Source organism: Caretta caretta, chromosome 1 (genome assembly GCF_965140235.1).
Source record: "Caretta caretta isolate rCarCar2 chromosome 1, rCarCar1.hap1, whole genome shotgun sequence".
NCBI lineage: Eukaryota > Metazoa > Chordata > Testudines > Cheloniidae > Caretta > Caretta caretta.
Window position 1 is genome coordinate 334,779,643 of NC_134206.1, and position 19,837 is coordinate 334,799,479.

The window sequence follows — 19,837 nt, forward strand, 5'->3', positions numbered from 1 at the left end:
GGTGAAACCTTGGTTGGCTGTTACTATGGACCCTGCCTGCTTGCGTAACTCCTGAGCCCTCCCTTCTCATTTGTTCATGCTCTCCTTAACTCAGACCCCCATCTATTCCCAGTTCCTGTTTTCCTGCTTCGCTCTAGGTCTGTGATCTTGCGCCCTAACCCGATGCTGACTACAGCTTTGATGCCTGCCTTGACTCCTGACTCTGACCACTGGCTTGGCACCAGACTCGGGCACTGACTTTTGGCTTGGAACCAGACTCTGGCTCTGGGCTTGGCCTCACTTACATTTTATAGTGCTCTAATCAGCCGGCTCAGGGGTGTGAAAAATCAGCCCCTGTGCACAGCAAGTCAGAGCGCTTTAAAGCGCTACTGTAAACAGGGAGCCGTGCTCCCAGCGCTCAGAGCTAATCCCCTCATGGAGGTGGATTACCAGGAGTGCTTCAAAGTGCTGCCATGGGAGCGCTCTTGCGACCGCGCTTTGAAGTTTCCAGAGTAGCCATGCTCTCTGATCTTTGACTCAGATTCTGACTCTGGCTTTGGTTCCAGGCTCCTGACTCTAACCATTAGATTGATTGCCCAAACCCAGGTCCCTGCAGATTGTGCCACTGCAAAATAAGGCGCTGGTCCTGCAAGTTCTTATGCATGTTACATAAACTGAATAAACCTACATAAAGTTAAATGTAGTTCCACTATTTAAGTCAGTGGGACTGTTTGTTCTGCACATGTGTAACTGCTTGCAAGATCAGGACCTAAAACCAAAGTTATTACAGTTTATCAGACAGCAGTATGCATTAGAAAGGAGCACTGATTATAGATTTGCTATTATACTAATGGTTCAAAGGAGTCATTATGATCTGTGAAAAAAATTATAAAACACTACACAAACACTTCAGTGGGGAACCCCACATAACAACCTATCAAATATTTTAACTCTCATATGCTCCCTGAAAGGGATGTTTTCTAATAGCTCTCCTTTTTAAATTTACACTGTACCTTTAAAACCAATCATAGAGAGATTACTGAACATGGAATTAACATGGCAAATCTTGGTCTTAAATTCACAAAAACTAGAAAAAAAGATGAGCCAAAGATGAAATTCCACCCTAGTCTCACCTTGCAGTGTCCTTCATTACAGTCTCCCAAAAACATAAGAACCAGAAAAAACAGGCAGAGCAGAGTAAAAGACAGATTCCTAAGGAAAACTCTGAACTCCATGGATCTGGTGGGTTTCACCAGACCACAATGTTATTTTAACATAATTTGTGCATGTGTGTGACTTTTATTCTGTAAAAATTCAAAATAAAGATGAAATCTACAGGCCTGCTTCAGATCCCACTGAAATCAATGACAAAACTCACATGGATTTCACAGGAAATAGGATTGGGCCCTTTATTTGCACTGTCTTGTTAAAAAAAAGAACAAAGAGATGTTCAGTGCTGCTTGATACTAACCAGATTTTCTGAAGTTTTAATCTAAGTTCTGTTTTTCAGGACTGGCATCAAAGACAAATGAAAAGCAACAGAGTTCAATCTGAAATTTCCCCTCTACTTACCCTCTCCCTGGAAGTAGATAGACTTTAACGAAAGGGTCAGAATAGCCATTGTTGTCTCGTGGAGCTAGGTTTCTTGCTTGAAGAATGTGGATGATGAGGTTGCCAAGGTGCTTGTCATAGTTGATTTGAAGCTAGAGTGGGCATTAAAATACTTGAGAATTATTTTTTCCTTTGCTTACTTAAGAATTCAGTTTTCCCCTGAAACCCTTTGCATAAATGTTTATTAAATGCAGCAACACCTATTCACATCTACTTGACAAGTGACTCATTTCAGCAGATGATTTAATCTTTCAGTGACCTGGGAGCACAGAAACAGATTCTGCTTCCTGCTAAAATGATTGTTTGCGCCTCCACAAAAAAAGAGAATGACCTGGTCAACAGCCTTAGCTCTTACACTAGAGATCTCAGGTAGAGATTCTAAAACCAGCATGGTAGTGTGCGCTCCATCAGTCAGTCTTATGCACTCACAACCATAAGCCATCTCAGTCTATCCCATTGACAGTACAGGATTGTTCCCAGTCAGGGGAGTAGCCAATATTCACTCACACAGCTTCAAAGTGCACCCTCCCCATAATTTGAAATGGGCTTTTTCCCACACACCCTAAATGACCATCCTAACTTGTATCATCTTCTCTTGACTCTCAAGACTCTCTTGGCTCCTTTCTTCATTTCCCCATGTCTCTGGTGGTACTGTCCTTTTCTTCACTCTGCACCTATGGTATAGCTGTCCCGTATCCCACAAACCATCAGTGTCTCTGCTCCTTATACCATATCTGCTAAAAGTTAACAAAAGAGGCTGCCAGAACCAGTTATTCCCTTAGGCTGTCTTGCTTTAAACCATGGACACTTGGCTCTCTGAGCCACTATTGAAAGTGGACTAAGGGGACAGATGTAGACAGAGGAGGAAAGGTGCTACCAGCTGCTTTCCCCAGCTCCCTAGCAGCAGCAGAAAGGGCTTCCAGCCAGGAGGTTGGGAGCTTACCCACTCTGTGGGGGCCCACCTGCACTTTGAAGTCAGTGGGACTCCCTTTTGAGTAAGGTGACCCTGAAATGGGAGCTCACATGGAACTGGGAGGCAATCCCAGCAGCAGCAGTTTCTATGCCCACCAAACTTTCATTTCCAGAGGTTAGTGAACTTTTTATTTTTAAACCACCACTGAGGTCAATTCAATTCAGATATATTCAGCTACTCAGCACTGCATGGAAAAAATTTAACTGCTTCTTGGAAAATCCACAACTTTGTTTGCATATATGTTCACTGAATCACAGCGAGTGTCCAAGGATTGCAGATTGGAATCAAGTTCAATTTATTTTTTAGACCTTTTGAGAGCAGTAGGAATTCCCATGCCACTGTTGAATTGATCTTGTATTCCACACACTGATAATAAAGTCAGAGGTCAAAATCCGGCAATGCTTAAACCCCATGTCATCCCAATGGCTTTAGTGACATTTCAAGGGTCCAAATTACCTCAGAATCAGCCCAAATCACACAGCACAGGTTCCCTTCTGAAAACTCATTCTAAACCTAAACACGTTCAGCTGCAACAAATTCTGTATGTATTTACCTGAATTTCTCCAGTGATTGGATGGGATGTGGACTTTGTGGCTTCAGTGGGCTACCGGATGAAAAAATATAGCGAGACACATAGGTTAAACATAACAGTCTTTCAATGGTAACATTTTTACAAAGCTCTGTTTACACTGCTCTACCTACCACTTACCTTAGAAAGCCACTTTTCTGCTGACTCAATCGATTACTAATTAATTATTATTATAGTATTTTCATTGGCACCTAGTGACCTCACCTGAAATCTTTAGGGTAGGTATTGTACAAACACTGAGAAAGAAACAGTCTCAGTCCCAAATTGTTTACAGTCTAAATCAGGGATCGGCAACCTTTGGCACGCAGCCTGTCAGGGAAATCTGCTGGTGGGCCGGGACGGTTTGTTTACCTGCAGCCTCTGCAGGTTCGGCCGATCGCAGCTCCCACTGGCCGCGGTTCACCATTCCAGGCCAATGGGGGCTGCGGGAAGCGGCGCCGGTCAAGGGATGTGCTGACCGCCACTTCCCGCAGCCCCCATTGGCCTGGAATGGTGAACCGCGGCCAGTGAGAGCTGCGATCGCCCGAACCTGCAGATGCTGCAGGTAAACAAACCAGCCCAGCCCACCAGCGGATTTCCCTGACAAGCCGCGTGCCAAAGGCTGCCGATCCTGGGTCTAAACAGATAAGACAGACAACATCCGGGAGGAAAAGAAGTAGCATCATTCTCATTTGACAGAGAGGGAACTGGAGCACAGAGATTAAGGGTAAGTCTACACTACAGCAGCAGAGCTACAGCGCTGCAGCTGTGCCACTGTAGTGTAGATGCTTCTGACATTGGCAGAAGAGGCAGAGGTAGAGGCAGTTAATTCCCCTCTCCGAAAGATGGTAGCTACAGTAGGGGGTGGATTGACCTAACTATCTCACACAGGGTGTGACATTTTTCATAGCTCTGAGTGAGGTAGTTGTGTCAATCTAATTTTTAGGTGTAGACCAGACCTAGTTGACTTTCCAGAGATGGCACAGCTGGATTTCGGTAGAGATGCATGGATTAAACTACTTTAGGTCAAGGCCAATTATTTTCCCATCAACCTCTTGGATGATCACAGAGAAGAGGATGAAAGTGAGTGAATTTTCAAGTGGACGTGACAATTCCAAATCAGTTTCTGTTGATAGTCATTCATTGATTCTTAAGTATCATCTTCCATGCCCATCAATTTGTTCATGTCACTGCACTCTTTGAATCTTTCCACTGGCTCCCCATCTACTATGATATCAAATTTAAGCTTCTGGTCCCCTTCTTCAAATCTCTGTATATCCCTGCCTCTTCCTATTTATTCTCCTTTATTGAGGTCCATGAATTGCTGACAAGGACAAAAGCATTCCTAGATAATTATGTTTCTTCAATTTAAGACAAATTTCACCATTTGTTTGATATCCTCTTTCATTATACGATGGTGTCCTTGAGCCAGCCTGGAGCTGCTTCCATTCTTCCAATGACTGGTCATGCAACCTGGGTCTATCAGGTTCTACAGCAAAGTTTTCAATACTTTTATATTCTCTCCATACCTGATTCCTTGGTTGATGCAGCAGACAATGAGAGTTCTAAACAAAGACAAACTCACTATTCTTACAGCCAGTAAACAAATGCTCAGAAGATTGACCTCCTTCTAACTTGCAGATGTGAATTGCAACCTGCCAGGCATTCTAGGTCCATACGACACCTCTTGCTGTGCTAAGGTCATGCTGTAAAATATGTGTCACAGCTACTGCAGTCCTCAAGAGATCAAAGAGAATGTGTCAATGCATTGAAAAGCAACAGTTCAAGATGAGACAGGGGCTCACCTTGAGCAGGGGCTGGAGCCCCTGGAGGGGCAAGGGCTGGAGCTCTGGGTTGTGCATATGTTGAACCATGACTAAGGGCAGTGCAGTGTCCTTTCCTGCCTGGGTGCATGAAATGGGAGCAGTTCCCTAGTCTCCTTGTGTGTAGGAATTAGCGCTGGTTTGAAAAATTCAGATGCAATACAGTTTTGTTGGAATTTGCAATTTGTCAAAATCAAAAGGTTGTGCAGAAAGTACGGTTCAATTTCAGTGGAAACTCCACTGGCAACCAGACAGGATTCTGACTAAACCCTGCCGTGTTTCCTGCCAGCTCTCACACCCAGATCCTCAGCAGCACTTCTGTCAGGGAGCCAAGATCCTGGAAGGCCCAGCTCCCAAGATCAAGGCTCCTTGGTAGCCTGGGCTCCTAAGATCCCTGGTATCCAGTCAGCCCACCAGGCAGACTGCCTCCTGGTCAGGGACCCCTGGCTTCTGGAGTCCATAGCTTTAGGGCAACCAGGCAGGCAGACTGCCCTGGAGCCAGGGCTTTGCTCCCTTTTGCAGAAAATCTTGAATCGGAATGAAACCAAATTTTGAAATATCAAAATCCTCCAAAAAACGGAACTACATTTCCCCACCCAGCTCTAGTAAGGACTGCAATTGCTGCTGGACCTCGCTCAGGGTGACTCACATAGGGAGGGGGATGAAGGAAAATCCTCTTTGTGTTCTTCCCCCACCTCTGCGCAAGAGATAGGCACAAACTGCCCCAATGTATTCTATCGAATAAATATCGTAAAATTCTGCAGGAACTGGAAATGAACCTAACCCCTATATTCAAATGTTGTAGTTAAGGGCAATCTCTAATAGGAACATAGAAATTCTTTTTTGACACTGGCTTCTACACAGTGTTTGGAGGAATACCCCACCCTCTCCTGCCACATTAATGTCACATGAATAAGTGCCATGGGGAAACACATGTTCCTGCCCCCAGATGGTTGTGCGTTAGGAGAGTACTGAGAATTGGTGACCCTGGTAATTTTTCTCCTACGGCTAGTGCAGCAGCAGAGACTACTGTCACGCATCTGGTCTGTGTCTGATCTTTTTTAGAATCTTACAAAGCAATTGGACTCATTGCCCTGGAGGACAATTATAAAATTAATGCTACGTTACATAACAAATTCCTGTTATGTTTAAGTTTATTGTCTACACATTTCATCGAGTTTCTCCTTGTTATTTTATTAGGAGACTAGTTAAATAAGACTGTTAAATATGACTCTAGAGACCTGAGTTCTGGCCTCAGCTCTCTCACTGGAATACTGGATGACCTTGGGCAACTTACTTCACCTGCTTGTGCCACAGTTTCCCCATATGTAAAATGCCTCCTTTGTAAAGGGCTCTGAGATCTGGCAAGGTATTTTTTATGATAATAAATGGGCTTCTCAACTATTTTTTAATGATACACTTGTATAATATCTTCTCTTACTCGTCTTCTTTACATGCTAAACAGTCCAAGGGCCAAATTTGCTGATGACATAAGTGGGCCTAACTCCACTGATTTCTGTAGGGTTACACCTGCTTATACTGCCAGTTAAATGAATCCTAATCTTTTCTGAAGAATCTCCTTGTCTCTAGTTGCTTGGCCTTTTTTATTTCTGCGGTGCTCTTTTTGAGATGAGGTTACCAAAAGTAAATGAAATATTCAGGCTAAGGACAAACCATCAATTTATATAAAGACATAATCATATTTTCTATATTGTTCTCTGCGTTCTTAATGCAACCTAATCTCTTACTTGATCTGTGGACTGCCAGTGCATATTAAGCTGTCTTCTTTGTTATACTATCTATCTTGACTCCTAGATCTTTATCTTTAAATGTTGCAGCTGTTTCAGAATCCATGAGTGAGTACAAACTATTATGAAGTTTTCCTTTCACTGTGCCTCGGCCTTGAATTTGCTTACATTGAATTTAATCCATGGCCATAGTGCCTCATTGTGCAGAACTCTGCTCCCCTGTGCTGCACGGTGATGATGGAAACAAAGGGGCTAGAAGATGGGTAGGAAGCAGACATGACATGAAGAAGTAGGAGAGTAATGCATACATGTCACAATCCATATGGATGGCAGAGAATGGGAGCTTATGCTCTTTGAGGCATGGTCCCCACAGAAAAAACCCAACAGTAGATTCCTAGCAGAAATGTGCGTGGGAGTTACTGACGAAGTGGGTATTCACCCACGAAAGCTTATGCTCCAATACGTCTGTTAGTCTATAAGGTGCCACAGGACTCTTTGGTGCTCCTTGTTGCACTAACTTCTCAGAGAAGTGATTAAAGGGCAATGGAAGAGCTAAAGGCATCACAGCTTCTGAGTAAGACCTAATACCTGGTAGAGATTGACCCAAGAAGCAGACTTGGAGGACTAGCTCGCTGTGTGGATACACCCGAGATACATAGGCATGAATCCATTTTTAAATGGACCATGTCATTTCTATGGCAATTTGCTCTGTCTCCTCCAGAAGGCCACAAAACCCTCCTCCCCAACCAGGAGAATTGGTAAGTTCCCATTATCCTACCTATCTGTGCTCAACAGAGGTGTGTACAGGCTTTCCTTACCAGACTCCTGGCCCAACTGTCAAAAATCTGCTTTTCTTACCAGACTCCTCCTAACATCCCCCCACATCCACTACATCTCCCATGATGCACTGCAGTGATGGGACTCCCACAATGCCCCACACAACTCAGTCAGAGGGAGGGAGGAGTGCATCATGGGAAGTGTAGTCCAGCCAAGAAGCCTAGTCCATAGGAGAGAACAGGACATGAAGCACCTGAACTACAATTCCCAGGGGGCACCACAGCCCCATGGGAAGATGCAGTTTAACAACTCCTAAAATTAGCCACTTAACCTTTGAAAAAAACATTCAAAGACACTATTGACTAAAATTTACTTCTTAATTCATAGCCTATGCATCATTTAAATCCTATTTAAGCTCTCACAACACGGCTTAAATGGTTCATAAGAATGTAAGAACAGCCATACTGAGCAGACTAATGGTCCATCTAGCCAAGTATCCTGTCTCCAACTGTGTCCAGTGCTAGATGCTTCAGAGGGAATGAGCAGAAAGAGGCAATTATTGAGAGATCCATCCCCTGTCATTCAATCCCAGCTTCCAATCCCAAGGAGGAGGGCAAAAAATTGTTCCTCTTAACCTCTGAGGATAGGACAAGAAGCAATGGGTTTAACTTGCAGCAAGGGAGGTTTAGGTTGGGCATTAGGGAAAACTTACTAACTATCAGGGTGGTTAAGCACTGGAATAAATTGCCTAGGGAGGTTGTGGAATCTCCATCATTGGAGATTTTTAAGAGCAGGTTAGACAAACACCTGTCAGGGATGGTCTAGATAATACTTAGTCCTGCAATAAGTGCAGGGGACTGGACTAGATGACCTCTCGAGGTCCCTTCCAGTCCTTTGATTCTTCTTCTTTGACTCTTTGACTTCTGTCAGTTCACAGGCCTTGTCCTGGCCCCCAGCAAAGGAATGAATGTTACTTGTTGATAGCTCAGGGCAGATTTTCATTAGGTGGTGCTTAAAAATGCTGAAGTCTGTCTACACTATAGCTGACAAGACTGGTATCATTGGTTAACTGGACTACAGATACAAGCTATTCTAGGGTGGATGCAGCCTTATTTTTCAAAACTTAGAAACTCACAAATGCTACAGCTGATTCATCACAAATATTGGGTAAAAAAAAAAATCTTCTGCCAGGAAACACCATCTGATAAACTTTAGTCTGAAAGCAGGGGTTGTGTGGTTTTCCAAACTGAACTTATAATGCAAAGCTATTTACACCTTTTAACTAAGATGTCACTGGGGCTCCATAGTGTGTATCTGCAAAAACACACATACACTATATAGAACATTGTAAATTCCTCTGTTAAGCTTTAACAACTTTACAGCCTTTTAAAATGATCCTTATTCATTCTTTATGCTCCAATTCAGCAAAACACTTAAGCACACACTTCAATTTAAATATTCAAGTAGAGTTTTTTTAAGTCAGTTGATTGAAATGTCACTCTGTGGGACTGACCACATGCTTAAAGTGAGGCACATGATTAAGTATCTTGTTGAATCAGGGCATTATTAAAGATTAATTTGGCAGAAGGAAAAGCAACTCACTGCTGTTTCAGAAAGGACTTAGAAAGGCAGCCTATTCTTCTTTAAGAGGCAAAGAAAATTGTTCCTGATGGACATTTTATAGCCAGATGCCTAGTATCCAGCATGTAATCTGAACTGCAACACGATTGTGCATCAGTTTAGAAAAAGAAATAGACTTGTACAAGACATAACCCATTCATGGCTCAAAATGTTAACTCCCTTCTCTGCCTCATCATTCAATTTCTTTTGTTACATTTCTTTTTCCATAGAAGAACTGGTGCTTTGTAATGCTGTGAAACTTCCTAGGGAAGGCTGTCATTATTGTGATGGGGAGCTCTTGTAATGCCAGGCTCTGATGTTATGCTCTATCACTCTCTATGGTAATGGGACAAATTATTAAATATGATGGAATCTGCATTACAGGATATCAAAGAGACTCCTACATCATTTTTGAAGTACGTCAAATGTGCTATACAAAAACCTTTAAGCAGAAGATTTTATCGACTACCAAAAGGAAGACCTAGACACTTTGAAACATTTAGGCCATCATGAAACTTTTGCAAATGTGATGGATCAAGGTTCTATTCTGACTGCCAATGTCATAAATCAAAAGTAGAAGGGAGCTCCAAATTGAATAAGTTATAATACTGCGATCTAATAGATCTCAGTAGAGTTATGAACTTGTTGTGTAGATCAAGAAACAGAATCATAGAATCATAGAATATCAGGGTTGGAAGGGACGTCAGGATGTCATCTAGTCCAACCCCCTGCTCAAAGCAGGACCAACACCAACTAAATCATCCCAGCCAGGGCTTTGTCAAGCCTGACCTTAAAAACTTCTAAGGAAGGAGATTCCACCACCTCCCTAGGTAACACATTCCAGTGTTTCACCACCCTCCTAGTGAAAAAGTTTTTCCTAATATCCAACCTAAATCTCCCCCACTGCAACTTGAGACCATTACTCCTTGTTCTGTCATCTGCTACCACTGAGAACAGTCTAGAGCTATCCTCTTTGGAACCCCCTTTCAGGTAGCTGAAAGCAGCTATCAAATCCCCCCTCATTCTTCTCTTCCGTAGACTAAACATCCCCAGTTCCCTCAGCCTCTCCTCATAACTCATGTGTTCCAGTCCCCTAATCATTTTTGTTGCCCTCCGCTGGACTCTTTCCAATTTTTCCACATCTTTCTTGTAGTGAGGGGCCCAAAACTGGACACAGTCCTCCAGATGAGGCCTCCCCAGTGTCGAATAGAGGGGAATGATCACGTACCTCGATCTGCTGGCAATGCCCCTACTTATACATCCCAAAATGCCATTGCCTTCTTCGCAACAAGGGAACACTGTTGACTCGTATCCAGCTTCTCGTCCACTGTAACCCCTAGGTCCTTTTCTGCAGAACTGCTGCCAAGCCATTTGGTCCCTAGTCTGTAGCGGTGCATGGGATTCTTCCATCCTAAGTGCAGGACTCTGCACTTGTCCTTGTTGAACCTCATCAGATTTCTTTTGGCCCAATCCTCCAATTTGTCTAGGTCCCTCTGTATCCTATCCCTACCCTCCAGCGTATCTACCTCTCCTCCCAGTTTAGTGTCATCTGCAAACTTGCTGAGGGTGCAATCCACACCATCCTCCAGATCATTTATGAAGATATTGAACAAAACCGGCCCCAGGACCGACCCTTGGGGCACTCTACTTGATACCGGCTGCCAACTAGACATGGAGCCATTGATCACTACCCGTTGAGCCCAACAATCTAGCCAGCTTTCTATCCATCTTATAGTCCAGAAGCCACGATATGTCAGTGATAGGAATGATTATTATATAGGGAATATATACTTTTGACATGATTTACAGAAAAAAGAGTTTTTAATTACTTAATCTTCTTAATGTGAATGCCAAGACCCATTTTACTTCATTGTTAAGAAATACATTTATAAAACAATAATGCATATTGGATTGCTTTTGCTCTGTGAAACATTATGGGTTTAATATGTACCTTTCTGGCATGAAGTAGCTTGTGTTTAACCCATCTATGGGATTTCTGACCAGTCCCCTCAGTAAAAGTTTGCCCTCCTGCTATATTTATTCCTCTTCCCTTAAGGACAATAATTTACCCCCAAACTAAAGTGGCCAACAAACAGAGGAAGGCTCTTATCTAAAAGGCACACAGTTTTCTCAGGATCTGGACCAAGACTGAGGAACTCACGTAAAGGATCATCATTAAAAGCATAACCTATCTCACTGATGCAGCTTTCCCACAGCAACTCTCTAAAAAACTCCTGATTATAAGTCTGAGCTTGTTCCTGCTGGGTCAGCAGAAGGAGATACAGAGAGATTCTTGTGTTTACCTCTCACAGAAGGTACTTAGATCCACAATTTACTTAAATTGTAAGCTCTTTGGGGAAGGGACCATCTTTTTTCTGTGTTTGTACGGCACCTAGCACAATGGGGTCCTGGCTCATGCCTGGTGTTCCTAGGTGCTACCACAGTACAAATAAATAAATAAAGAATGACAAAAATAATGGGAGACCTTATAAAATCCTATACAGAGCTCTAAATATAGATAATTAAGTAGCTAGGAAGTGCATTACTTTCACATTTGGAACTATTCTTAATGTTCAGCTTTTCACTGTCCTAATAGCTTCCTTTAGAAAAGATTTGAGCACTCTTCCTTACAAATTGCACAAGGAGTGCAATCCTTCCAACGTTGATTTCTATTGCAGGCAACAAGTCTTTTGATGAAAATGTAGCAAAGTCATGCATAACTTTATAGCCCTTTTTCCCCCAACTTCCCATATGAAAAATATTGCTAATGCCTTTTGAATGTGTGTTTGGTATCTCAGGCATAAAGCAGTTCAGCTGAGAAATGAACAATATTTGTCAAAGAAGATCTGAGGGTACAATTAATAACTAACTCATACTGTTGTTTAGTGAGAAAGGCAGAGCTTGATGTTAACGTTGTTGTTAACTCTCTTCCTGGTACTCAAAGCAATTATTATCAGTACTGCAACTATGATTATTTATCCTTTATAACACTTCAGTATTTGGCTCAGCACTGTGCACGTCATAGATAGTCTCCCCCTGTGTTTTTCTGGGTGAAGTCCTGGCCCCAATGAATACGTCTACACTGCAGTTAGATACCTGTTGCTGGCCCCTGCCAGATGACTCAGGCTTGTAGGGCTCAGGCCAAGGGGCAGTTCACCTGCAGTGTAGACATTCAGGCTTGGGCTGCACCTCACCCACCTTGCAGGGTCTTCGAACCTGGGCCCCAGCCCAAGCCTGAACATCTACACTGAAGTTAAACAGCCTTTAGACCAGCCACGGGTTTTTAATTGCAGTGTAGACCAGATGAGATCAATGGAGTTCTGGCTTCACTAAAGCTGGTATTTCACCACAGAGTAGACAGGATGCACATGAAAGACCAGAGAAAGGATGAGCAGGACAATCTTTTTGCTAAAGCACTCAAATTGGACTAAAGATATCTTGGTTCAATTCCTGGCTGTCACACACTTCCTCTGTGATCTTGGGTAAGTCACATCATCTTTGTACCTCAGTTCCCCACCTATAAAATAGGAACAATAATATTCTTCTCTGTCAGGAGGGTGTGGTGAGGGTAAACTAATTTACATGTGTGAGTCACTCTGTTGCTACAGTGGAGAGGTCATGTAGGTAGATAATTACTCACTTCTTGTGACCACGTTTTACTCACTGGACAACTGAGAAGCGTATCAAAAGTGGAAGCATCTTACCTTGCTGCTGTGTCGTTTTTTGCTCACTGAGGGTGAACCAGGCTGGCCGGGACTGGGAACAGCACTGGAGGAGGCAGAGGGAGTGCCAGAATGGACATGAGATCCCTTCTCCACTGCTGAGGAAGCAACCAAAGGGGACTGCTGTAGGGAAACCTTTTGGAGCTCCGCAGCCAGCTGCTTAGGATCGACCCCTGGGGACTTCGCCTTGTCTACTGGATTGAGGTAAAAGAGCTTTACATTGATAATTGCTAAACCATTCAGTCCTCCGGCTATTCCAGCAGTGGGTCAACACACTAAATAAATAAACAACGTTGTCAGATTGCCTGCTTTTATTTCCACTAATTGAAGATCTGACTCCACATTTCAGTGCAAAAAGAACTTGAAAACAACAGGTCCCCTTCTCCACCCACTCAACACCAAGTCATCAAACCCCAGCTATCACATAAACCGTTTAGGAGAAATCTTCCTTAGGCAGCAAGGGAAGTTTGCCTTTGTTACAGTAAGATTAGAGATGATTGGCCAGATCCTCGGCTGATAATTAGCCAGAGCCTCAGCTGCTGATTTACACCAGCTGAAGACCTGGCCCCATGCCTATAGCTTCTAGAACTCTTCCAGTTTTGTTAAGAACCCGTACTTTGGTATGACAACAGTTCATCCAAAATCTTTTGTTTAAATAACTGAGTAATAAAGTCAAGTCACTGCTGAGCAAATTCATGCAAAAAGAAAAGGACTAAGAAAGGATCTGAGCACAAAAGAGACTCTGAAGTCTGGAATGGAAGACTTCATAAGCTAATCAGAGCAGAGAACATTTATTTTTAAGAAATTTAGGAAATAAAGTCACATACCAGACATTTCATGAGTTTCTGCTATGTGCTTAAAATGCAAATAAAACTTTGTCTATAACATTCAGAATTTTCAGCTGTGGTGCTTATGGCCATCCAGTACATACATTTGAAAGCAATCTGCTTTCACCTACCAGCCTTTACTGGGTCATGCAGTTCCAAATGCTGGGGATTCTCAGAATCTGAGAGCATGTTGAGGTCCCTAAAGAAAGCAATGAGAAGCCTGAGACAAAAGAAACTCTTTCCTTATACCCTCATTATTTTATTAAGTCGATAAATGAGACGTGATTAATGACAGAAAGCAGCTCCCAAGCATGGCCCCTTCTTAGCTGATACAGATTTGCAATGCTGTTAAAGTCAAATGTGCTGAGAAAAATTATTCTTTTAAGGTGAAATCTTTAATGGATTGAATGTAAGATTATATTGAAATACATACATGTCTCATGGTGTTTAGATGAGTTACAGCTTCCATCCTAATATAACATGTTTCAACAGAAGTCATGGGAGGACTAAATTCTTATCTGCTTACACTGGCCAACCCCACTGAATTCAATGGGATTGTACCTGTGCAATGAGAGGAGAATTTGTCCTAGAGAGGGAGACATCATTCTGGATAAAAACATAATTAGCTAAAATCTCTTTTAATCTAATCTCTTTGTTGTATTTTAATTATTTATTATGGAACAAATAAACCTCCAAAAGTCACACTGAACCCTTTTTCTAGTTATTTATAAATGTACAAATCCTCAAGGCTAGCAAAGGTTCCACCTTAACAATTGTAAATCAAAAAAAGCAATGAAAAGCCAAAAAAAATGGAAACAGAAAGATGGGGAAAAACTCACAGTCTTACACATATTTCTGCTTCCCCACTTTGTTGACTAATGATACTCTGGACTTCTTCATAAGTTCTTGCAGTCAAGGGGATGCCATTCCATTCCAACACCTGCATTCCTAGGACAGCAGAATAGCAAAGAGTGAAATACTGTTGCTATGTGACCCAGCCGTTAACTTAAAGTGCATGATTTGATGTGACATTCAGAAAATCTGTTGTACATGGTCTTTGGTACATTACATTACCAAACAACTTTCACTGCACACTGATAAGATTAATGAATGTTATGATGCCATCAGCTTACCTATATGACTCAGCTGGCAGCTGAACATCCTTCTGGCTGTTCATGCACATTGCATAAAATGCTTTGTCTGGGTTGCATGATAGTGAAAGATTTTTAGAACATCAAAATACAGGCACATTGGCCAATGTATTAAAGAAATCACCATTCTATGAATCAGACATTTCCTAGCGAACTAACATCTGTGAATTAGGCTAAGCTGACATTCTCAGCTTGCTGGCAAACAGCTGCTGAGTGTCTGTGGTAAGAAATGCAACAGCAATGGCCTAACTTTGTGGGAGAGATGTGTAAATGCTGGGCCATTGTTTGTATTCTGACATTAAAAAATAAAATAAGAGAGGACCATATCAATGAAGTTAGGCCAATTTACACCAAGTGAAGACATTTCAAAATGTCTGAAATCAGCCTTGATAAATTGTCTTGGAAATGTACAAGCTCAGGCATGGATTGTGCTTACCCACCTTTCACCAGGAGGGGGGTGATGATGCGTGTGCATTGGGTGAAGATAAGTAACTCACTATCGGGGTGGAGGAAATCTGAGTCTGGGGTGAACGGAATTGCATAGGGCTCTCCTAAATGTATGCATTATTATATGTGTCTGTTCTAATTGTCCTAAGGCCTGATCCTGCAAAGACTTACTATAGAACGTAATGCCATGAGCTGGCCCATTCAATTTACAGTAGTAAGCACTATGCAGGATTAAGCCCGCCCCCCCAATTAATTATTTGGAGACCATAACCTAATCAGATGAGAAATCTTATTTGGTTACAATGAGCTCTTTCAGGTCAGAATGTTTACACTGAACATACCATTGAGTTAAACAGGGGAGCTCAGAGCACAGAGCAGTAGCCAGCTCACCAATTAGGGCCAGATTATGAACTCCGCATTTACACTGATGAGCAGTCACTCACATGAGTAACTCCAATTAGGTCAACTTCTCACCAGTGTACGGGTTTCAAAATCCAGCCCTTGAACTATGGAAGGAAAAGGTTCTTAACAGATCAAGTTCCAGAATACTTAATGTCACACGTAAAATCAATAAGTTAAAATCTTAAAACCACATCATTTTCACAGCAAGAAAACCACAATTGTTTGGCTTGTTGCCACTTACACAGATAAAATTGAGTCATCACATGGGTCTTATGTTATTTTGAGAATCCTGTGCTGTTGTATACAACAAATGGGAAAAATAATAAAGTAAAACACAGCGACAAACTCATAAACAAAGGAAAAGATTAAGTAAAATATAATGTTAATTGCTTTTGGAGGAGAAGGAATGAATTTATACAGTGCTGAAAGAGTGAGAAAAGATATAGGCTATCATACTACATTGTGCCACATTTCCCCAGGATACTGCTAGAATATGAAATACCATATTTTCTCATGCATTTGTCAGCAAGAATTTTTAGTGTAATTTAGTGTCACAGCATTGAAAATACAAACAATGTGAGGAATGAATATGAAGTGATGCTCAGAAGGGAGTGAAGCACATTTTGTAATAGATTTACCAAAATAGATTCACCTTTCTTTAAAATTAAACCCCCTTTCATTTACAAATCATTGTTCAAGAGGACGATCTAGCTTTTGAAGAATCGCAAATAATTGTTTTGCTGTTTAGGATGTAGATTTGTAGAGTCTGATTCTAATCTCACTTACCCTGAAGTATATCAGGAGTAATTCTGATTGGAGTGATTGTAGCAACTCCTGATTTACTGCAGTGTAAGTGCACAGTAGCAAACACAGTGGTTTATTGGGGTTTCTGGAGGGGTAGGGGCTAGAGTTATTTCCATTTACATGCCAACCTCTGGCTATATGCCATTTTTTAAAGGAAGAACACAGAGGAAAATTGGGTGCCTTGCTGTGATAGTACATTGATTAATTAAATACAGTACAAAGAGCTAAAACCAGCACTTCCATACAGCAGCAAAGAGATAAAAGGGAAGAGGAAGGTGTTGGATGGTTGGGAAGATGGGTGGCATCCTGTTATGATGCATGACATTTTACTAACAAATGACATCTGCCTTGCATGCTGGAGAAAACACCATGTATCTGGTTCAGCACCAAGTGCTACTCACCAGAAAATGAGACAGCAAGTTGCTCCAGCTTAAAGGATCAGCAAGAGGATCACCTGCAGCCTAACACGATCAAGTCTACCTTATTATGGCAGATGTATCCTGTGCTGGGCATGTGTCTGTCGGTATATCAGTATCCCAACTGGGCCACCTACTGCCTTTAGGTGTGGCAAACCTGGTCTAATTTTAGTCAATGAGAATTTTGCCATTGATTTTAATGAGACCAAGATATGGCACAATGACTTAGAAGAATGTTTTTTAGCTAGGAAAATGTTTATCTGACCAGTTTCTACTCGCTTAATTATTTTCTAACTATTGTCCTTTTCCCTTGAGAAACCGGTACTATCCAATATCCTTCAAGCTAATGCAGCTTCCTCAATGCAAAAAAAAAAAAAAAGAGAGATTGATGAGGATTAAATGACTCCTCAGCCATAGTCGGTATCCAGCCACAGTTTCTGCCCATGTCATCTTTGGTTCCCAAAACCCCTAAAAAGTGTGAACATCAAACATGGTTCACAGGCTCCGGATACAAGAAAATACATCATGCAGTAGCTTGTATTGCCAGTGTCCTCCACACTATGGCCTCGATCCAAAGCCTGCTGAAATCTTTGAGGGTCTTCAGATCAAGACATATATCTATTTTCTTAATAACCATAGGCTTCTCTCTTCAGGGCTAGGACTCCAATACTAAATTCATGCCAACAAAGACCTGGCTTTGACAACTTATTTTTAAAAAAATAACAAAACCTCAGCAGACCACCTTGAAACAGCTTTGATCTAGATCTAAGCTAAACAACCTCCGCTCCTTTTATCTACAAAGGTGTTTGAAACATTAACTGCTGCCATATATATCTTTTTTTTATTTAGATGAGGTTTTGATATCAAATGTCTAATCTGCTTCAGGTACAATCATTATACAACAAACTTAATTATATTTTAAAATTCACAGAGAGTAGATATGAAAATATCATTTAATTCTGTGCATTTGAAACCCTCAGAAGAAAACTCAGCAAGGACTTTCCTCTCAGCAGTTCATATTTTCAGTACTATGTGAGCACAAAGTGCATCCTTTTCTTCCATTCAAAGGACAGCAGAAGAGTTCAAATCTTTGGGCCCCAGAGTGAACAGAGTGAAGCCAACCTGCTCTACAGTGTGTCTCAGATGGGCATTGGGATATATGTAACTAGCTCTTATATAGCACTTTTCATCCATAGATCTCAAAGAACTTTTCAAAGGAGGTCAGCACTATCATCCCCATTACATAGATGGGAAAACTGAGGCACAGAAAGGTGAAGTGACTTGCCCAAGTTCACCCAGCAATCCAGCAACAGAGATTTCATAGATTCATAAATTCTAAGATCAGAAGGGACCATTATGATAATCTAAACTGACCTCCTGTATAACACAAGACATACAGCATCCCCAAAATAATTCCTAGAGCAGATATTTAGAAAAACATCCAATCTTGATTTTAAAATAGTCAGGGATGGAGAATCCACCATAACCCTAGGTAAATTGTTCCAGTGGTTAATTGCTCTCACTGTTAAAAATGTACATCTTATTTCCAGTCTGAATTTGTCCAGCTCAACTTCAAGACATGTTACATGTTTCTGTGCTAGACTGAAGTGTCCATTATTACATATTTGTTTCCCACATAGGTACTTATAAACGGTCATCAAAGACACCCCTTAACCTTCTCTTTGTTAAGATAAATAAATTGAGCTCCATGAGTCTATCGCAGGAAGGAATATTTTCTAATCCTTTAATCATTCCCGTGGCTCTTCTATGAACCCTCTCCAATTTATCAACATCCTTCTTGAATTGTGGGCACCAGAACTGGGCACAGTATTCCAGCAGATTCACATCAGTGAAAAAAATACAGAGGTGAAATAACCTCTCTACTCCTATGCAACAAGATTCCCCTGTTTATGCATCCCAGGATCACATTAGCTCTTTTGGCCAGAGAGTCACATTGGGAGCTCATGTTTCACTGATTATTCACCACAACCCCCAAGTCTTTTTCAGAGCCACTGCTTCCAAGAATAGAGTCCCTATCCTGTAACTACAGCCTACATTCTTTGTTCCCAGATATATGCATTTACTTTTAGACATATTAAAATGCCTATTGTTTGCTTGTGCCCAGTTTACCAATCGATCCAGATCACTCTGAATCAGTGACCTTTCCTCTTCATTATTTACCACTCCTCCAATTTTTGTATCCTCTGCAAACCTTTATCAGTGAAGATCTAATGTTTTTCTACATTGACAAAAATGTTAAATAGCATGGGGTCAAAAACAAAACTCTGTGGTACACCAATAAAAATGGACTTGCCCAGTGATGATTCCCTATTTACAGTTACACTTTGAGACCTATCAGTTATCCAGTTGTTAATCCATTTAATGTGTGCTATATTAATTTAACTTTGTTCTAGTTTTTTAAACAAAATATTGTACAGTACCAAGTCAAATACCTTACAAAAGTCTAAGTATAATGGTCCCAGTGGGTCTATCCATTAGGCTGTGCTACCGCCATACACCTTACCTCCATCACTAAATTGTGACTTTGCCACAAACCCTAAGCAAGGGGCAATGTGTAGTGGTGCAGCCCAAGGAGCAGATGAGGAACCAGATCGTAATACTCAGTGCCATAATGTGTGTCCTGATTTCCACATCCTTCCGGGGGAGGTAATCTGTGCCAGCCTGATATCTAGTGAAGATATCCCTGGCATGCTGACTCAGCTGTGCTGGCCAGTGCATTGGCCTAACTCACCTCTGCCACCATACACCTCTGGTATGCTGAGGCATAAGGAACCCCTATGGATCTACACTTCACATCACACCGGGGTGCATATCCCCTACACCTCTGCCATCACCCCTTGAGATTTACTATAAAGACTGAGCAGCTCTAAGTCATGGCCAGAGTTTCAGGATAGCTGTACTGATGGAGGTTGAACTAACAAATACCATGGTCATCCAGGCCATACCTC

The 19,837-nt window shown here is 41.7% G+C and overlaps 1 protein-coding gene across 5 annotated transcripts in view; it reads right to left on the reverse strand.

Moving 5' to 3' along the window:
• PCLO (piccolo presynaptic cytomatrix protein) overlaps nucleotides 1–19,837 on the reverse strand; it is a 537,772-nt gene that overhangs the window by 99,823 nt on the left and 418,112 nt on the right. For 4 of the 5 annotated variants that reach the window (XM_048836504.2, XM_048836503.2, XM_048836502.2 and 1 more), the window contains exons 11-15: nucleotides 14,488–14,596; nucleotides 13,780–13,847; nucleotides 12,804–13,015; nucleotides 3,117–3,167; nucleotides 1,552–1,682 (exon numbers count right to left, since the gene is read on the reverse strand). In XM_048836504.2, coding sequence (XP_048692461.2) covers nucleotides 1,552–1,682; nucleotides 3,117–3,167; nucleotides 12,804–13,015; nucleotides 13,780–13,847; nucleotides 14,488–14,596 — 571 coding nt within the window. Of the gene's footprint in view, nucleotides 1–1,551; nucleotides 1,683–3,116; nucleotides 3,168–12,803; nucleotides 13,016–13,779; nucleotides 13,848–14,487; nucleotides 14,597–19,837 lie in introns of those variants that run through there. The other variant, XM_048836505.2, reaches the window with a different exon arrangement.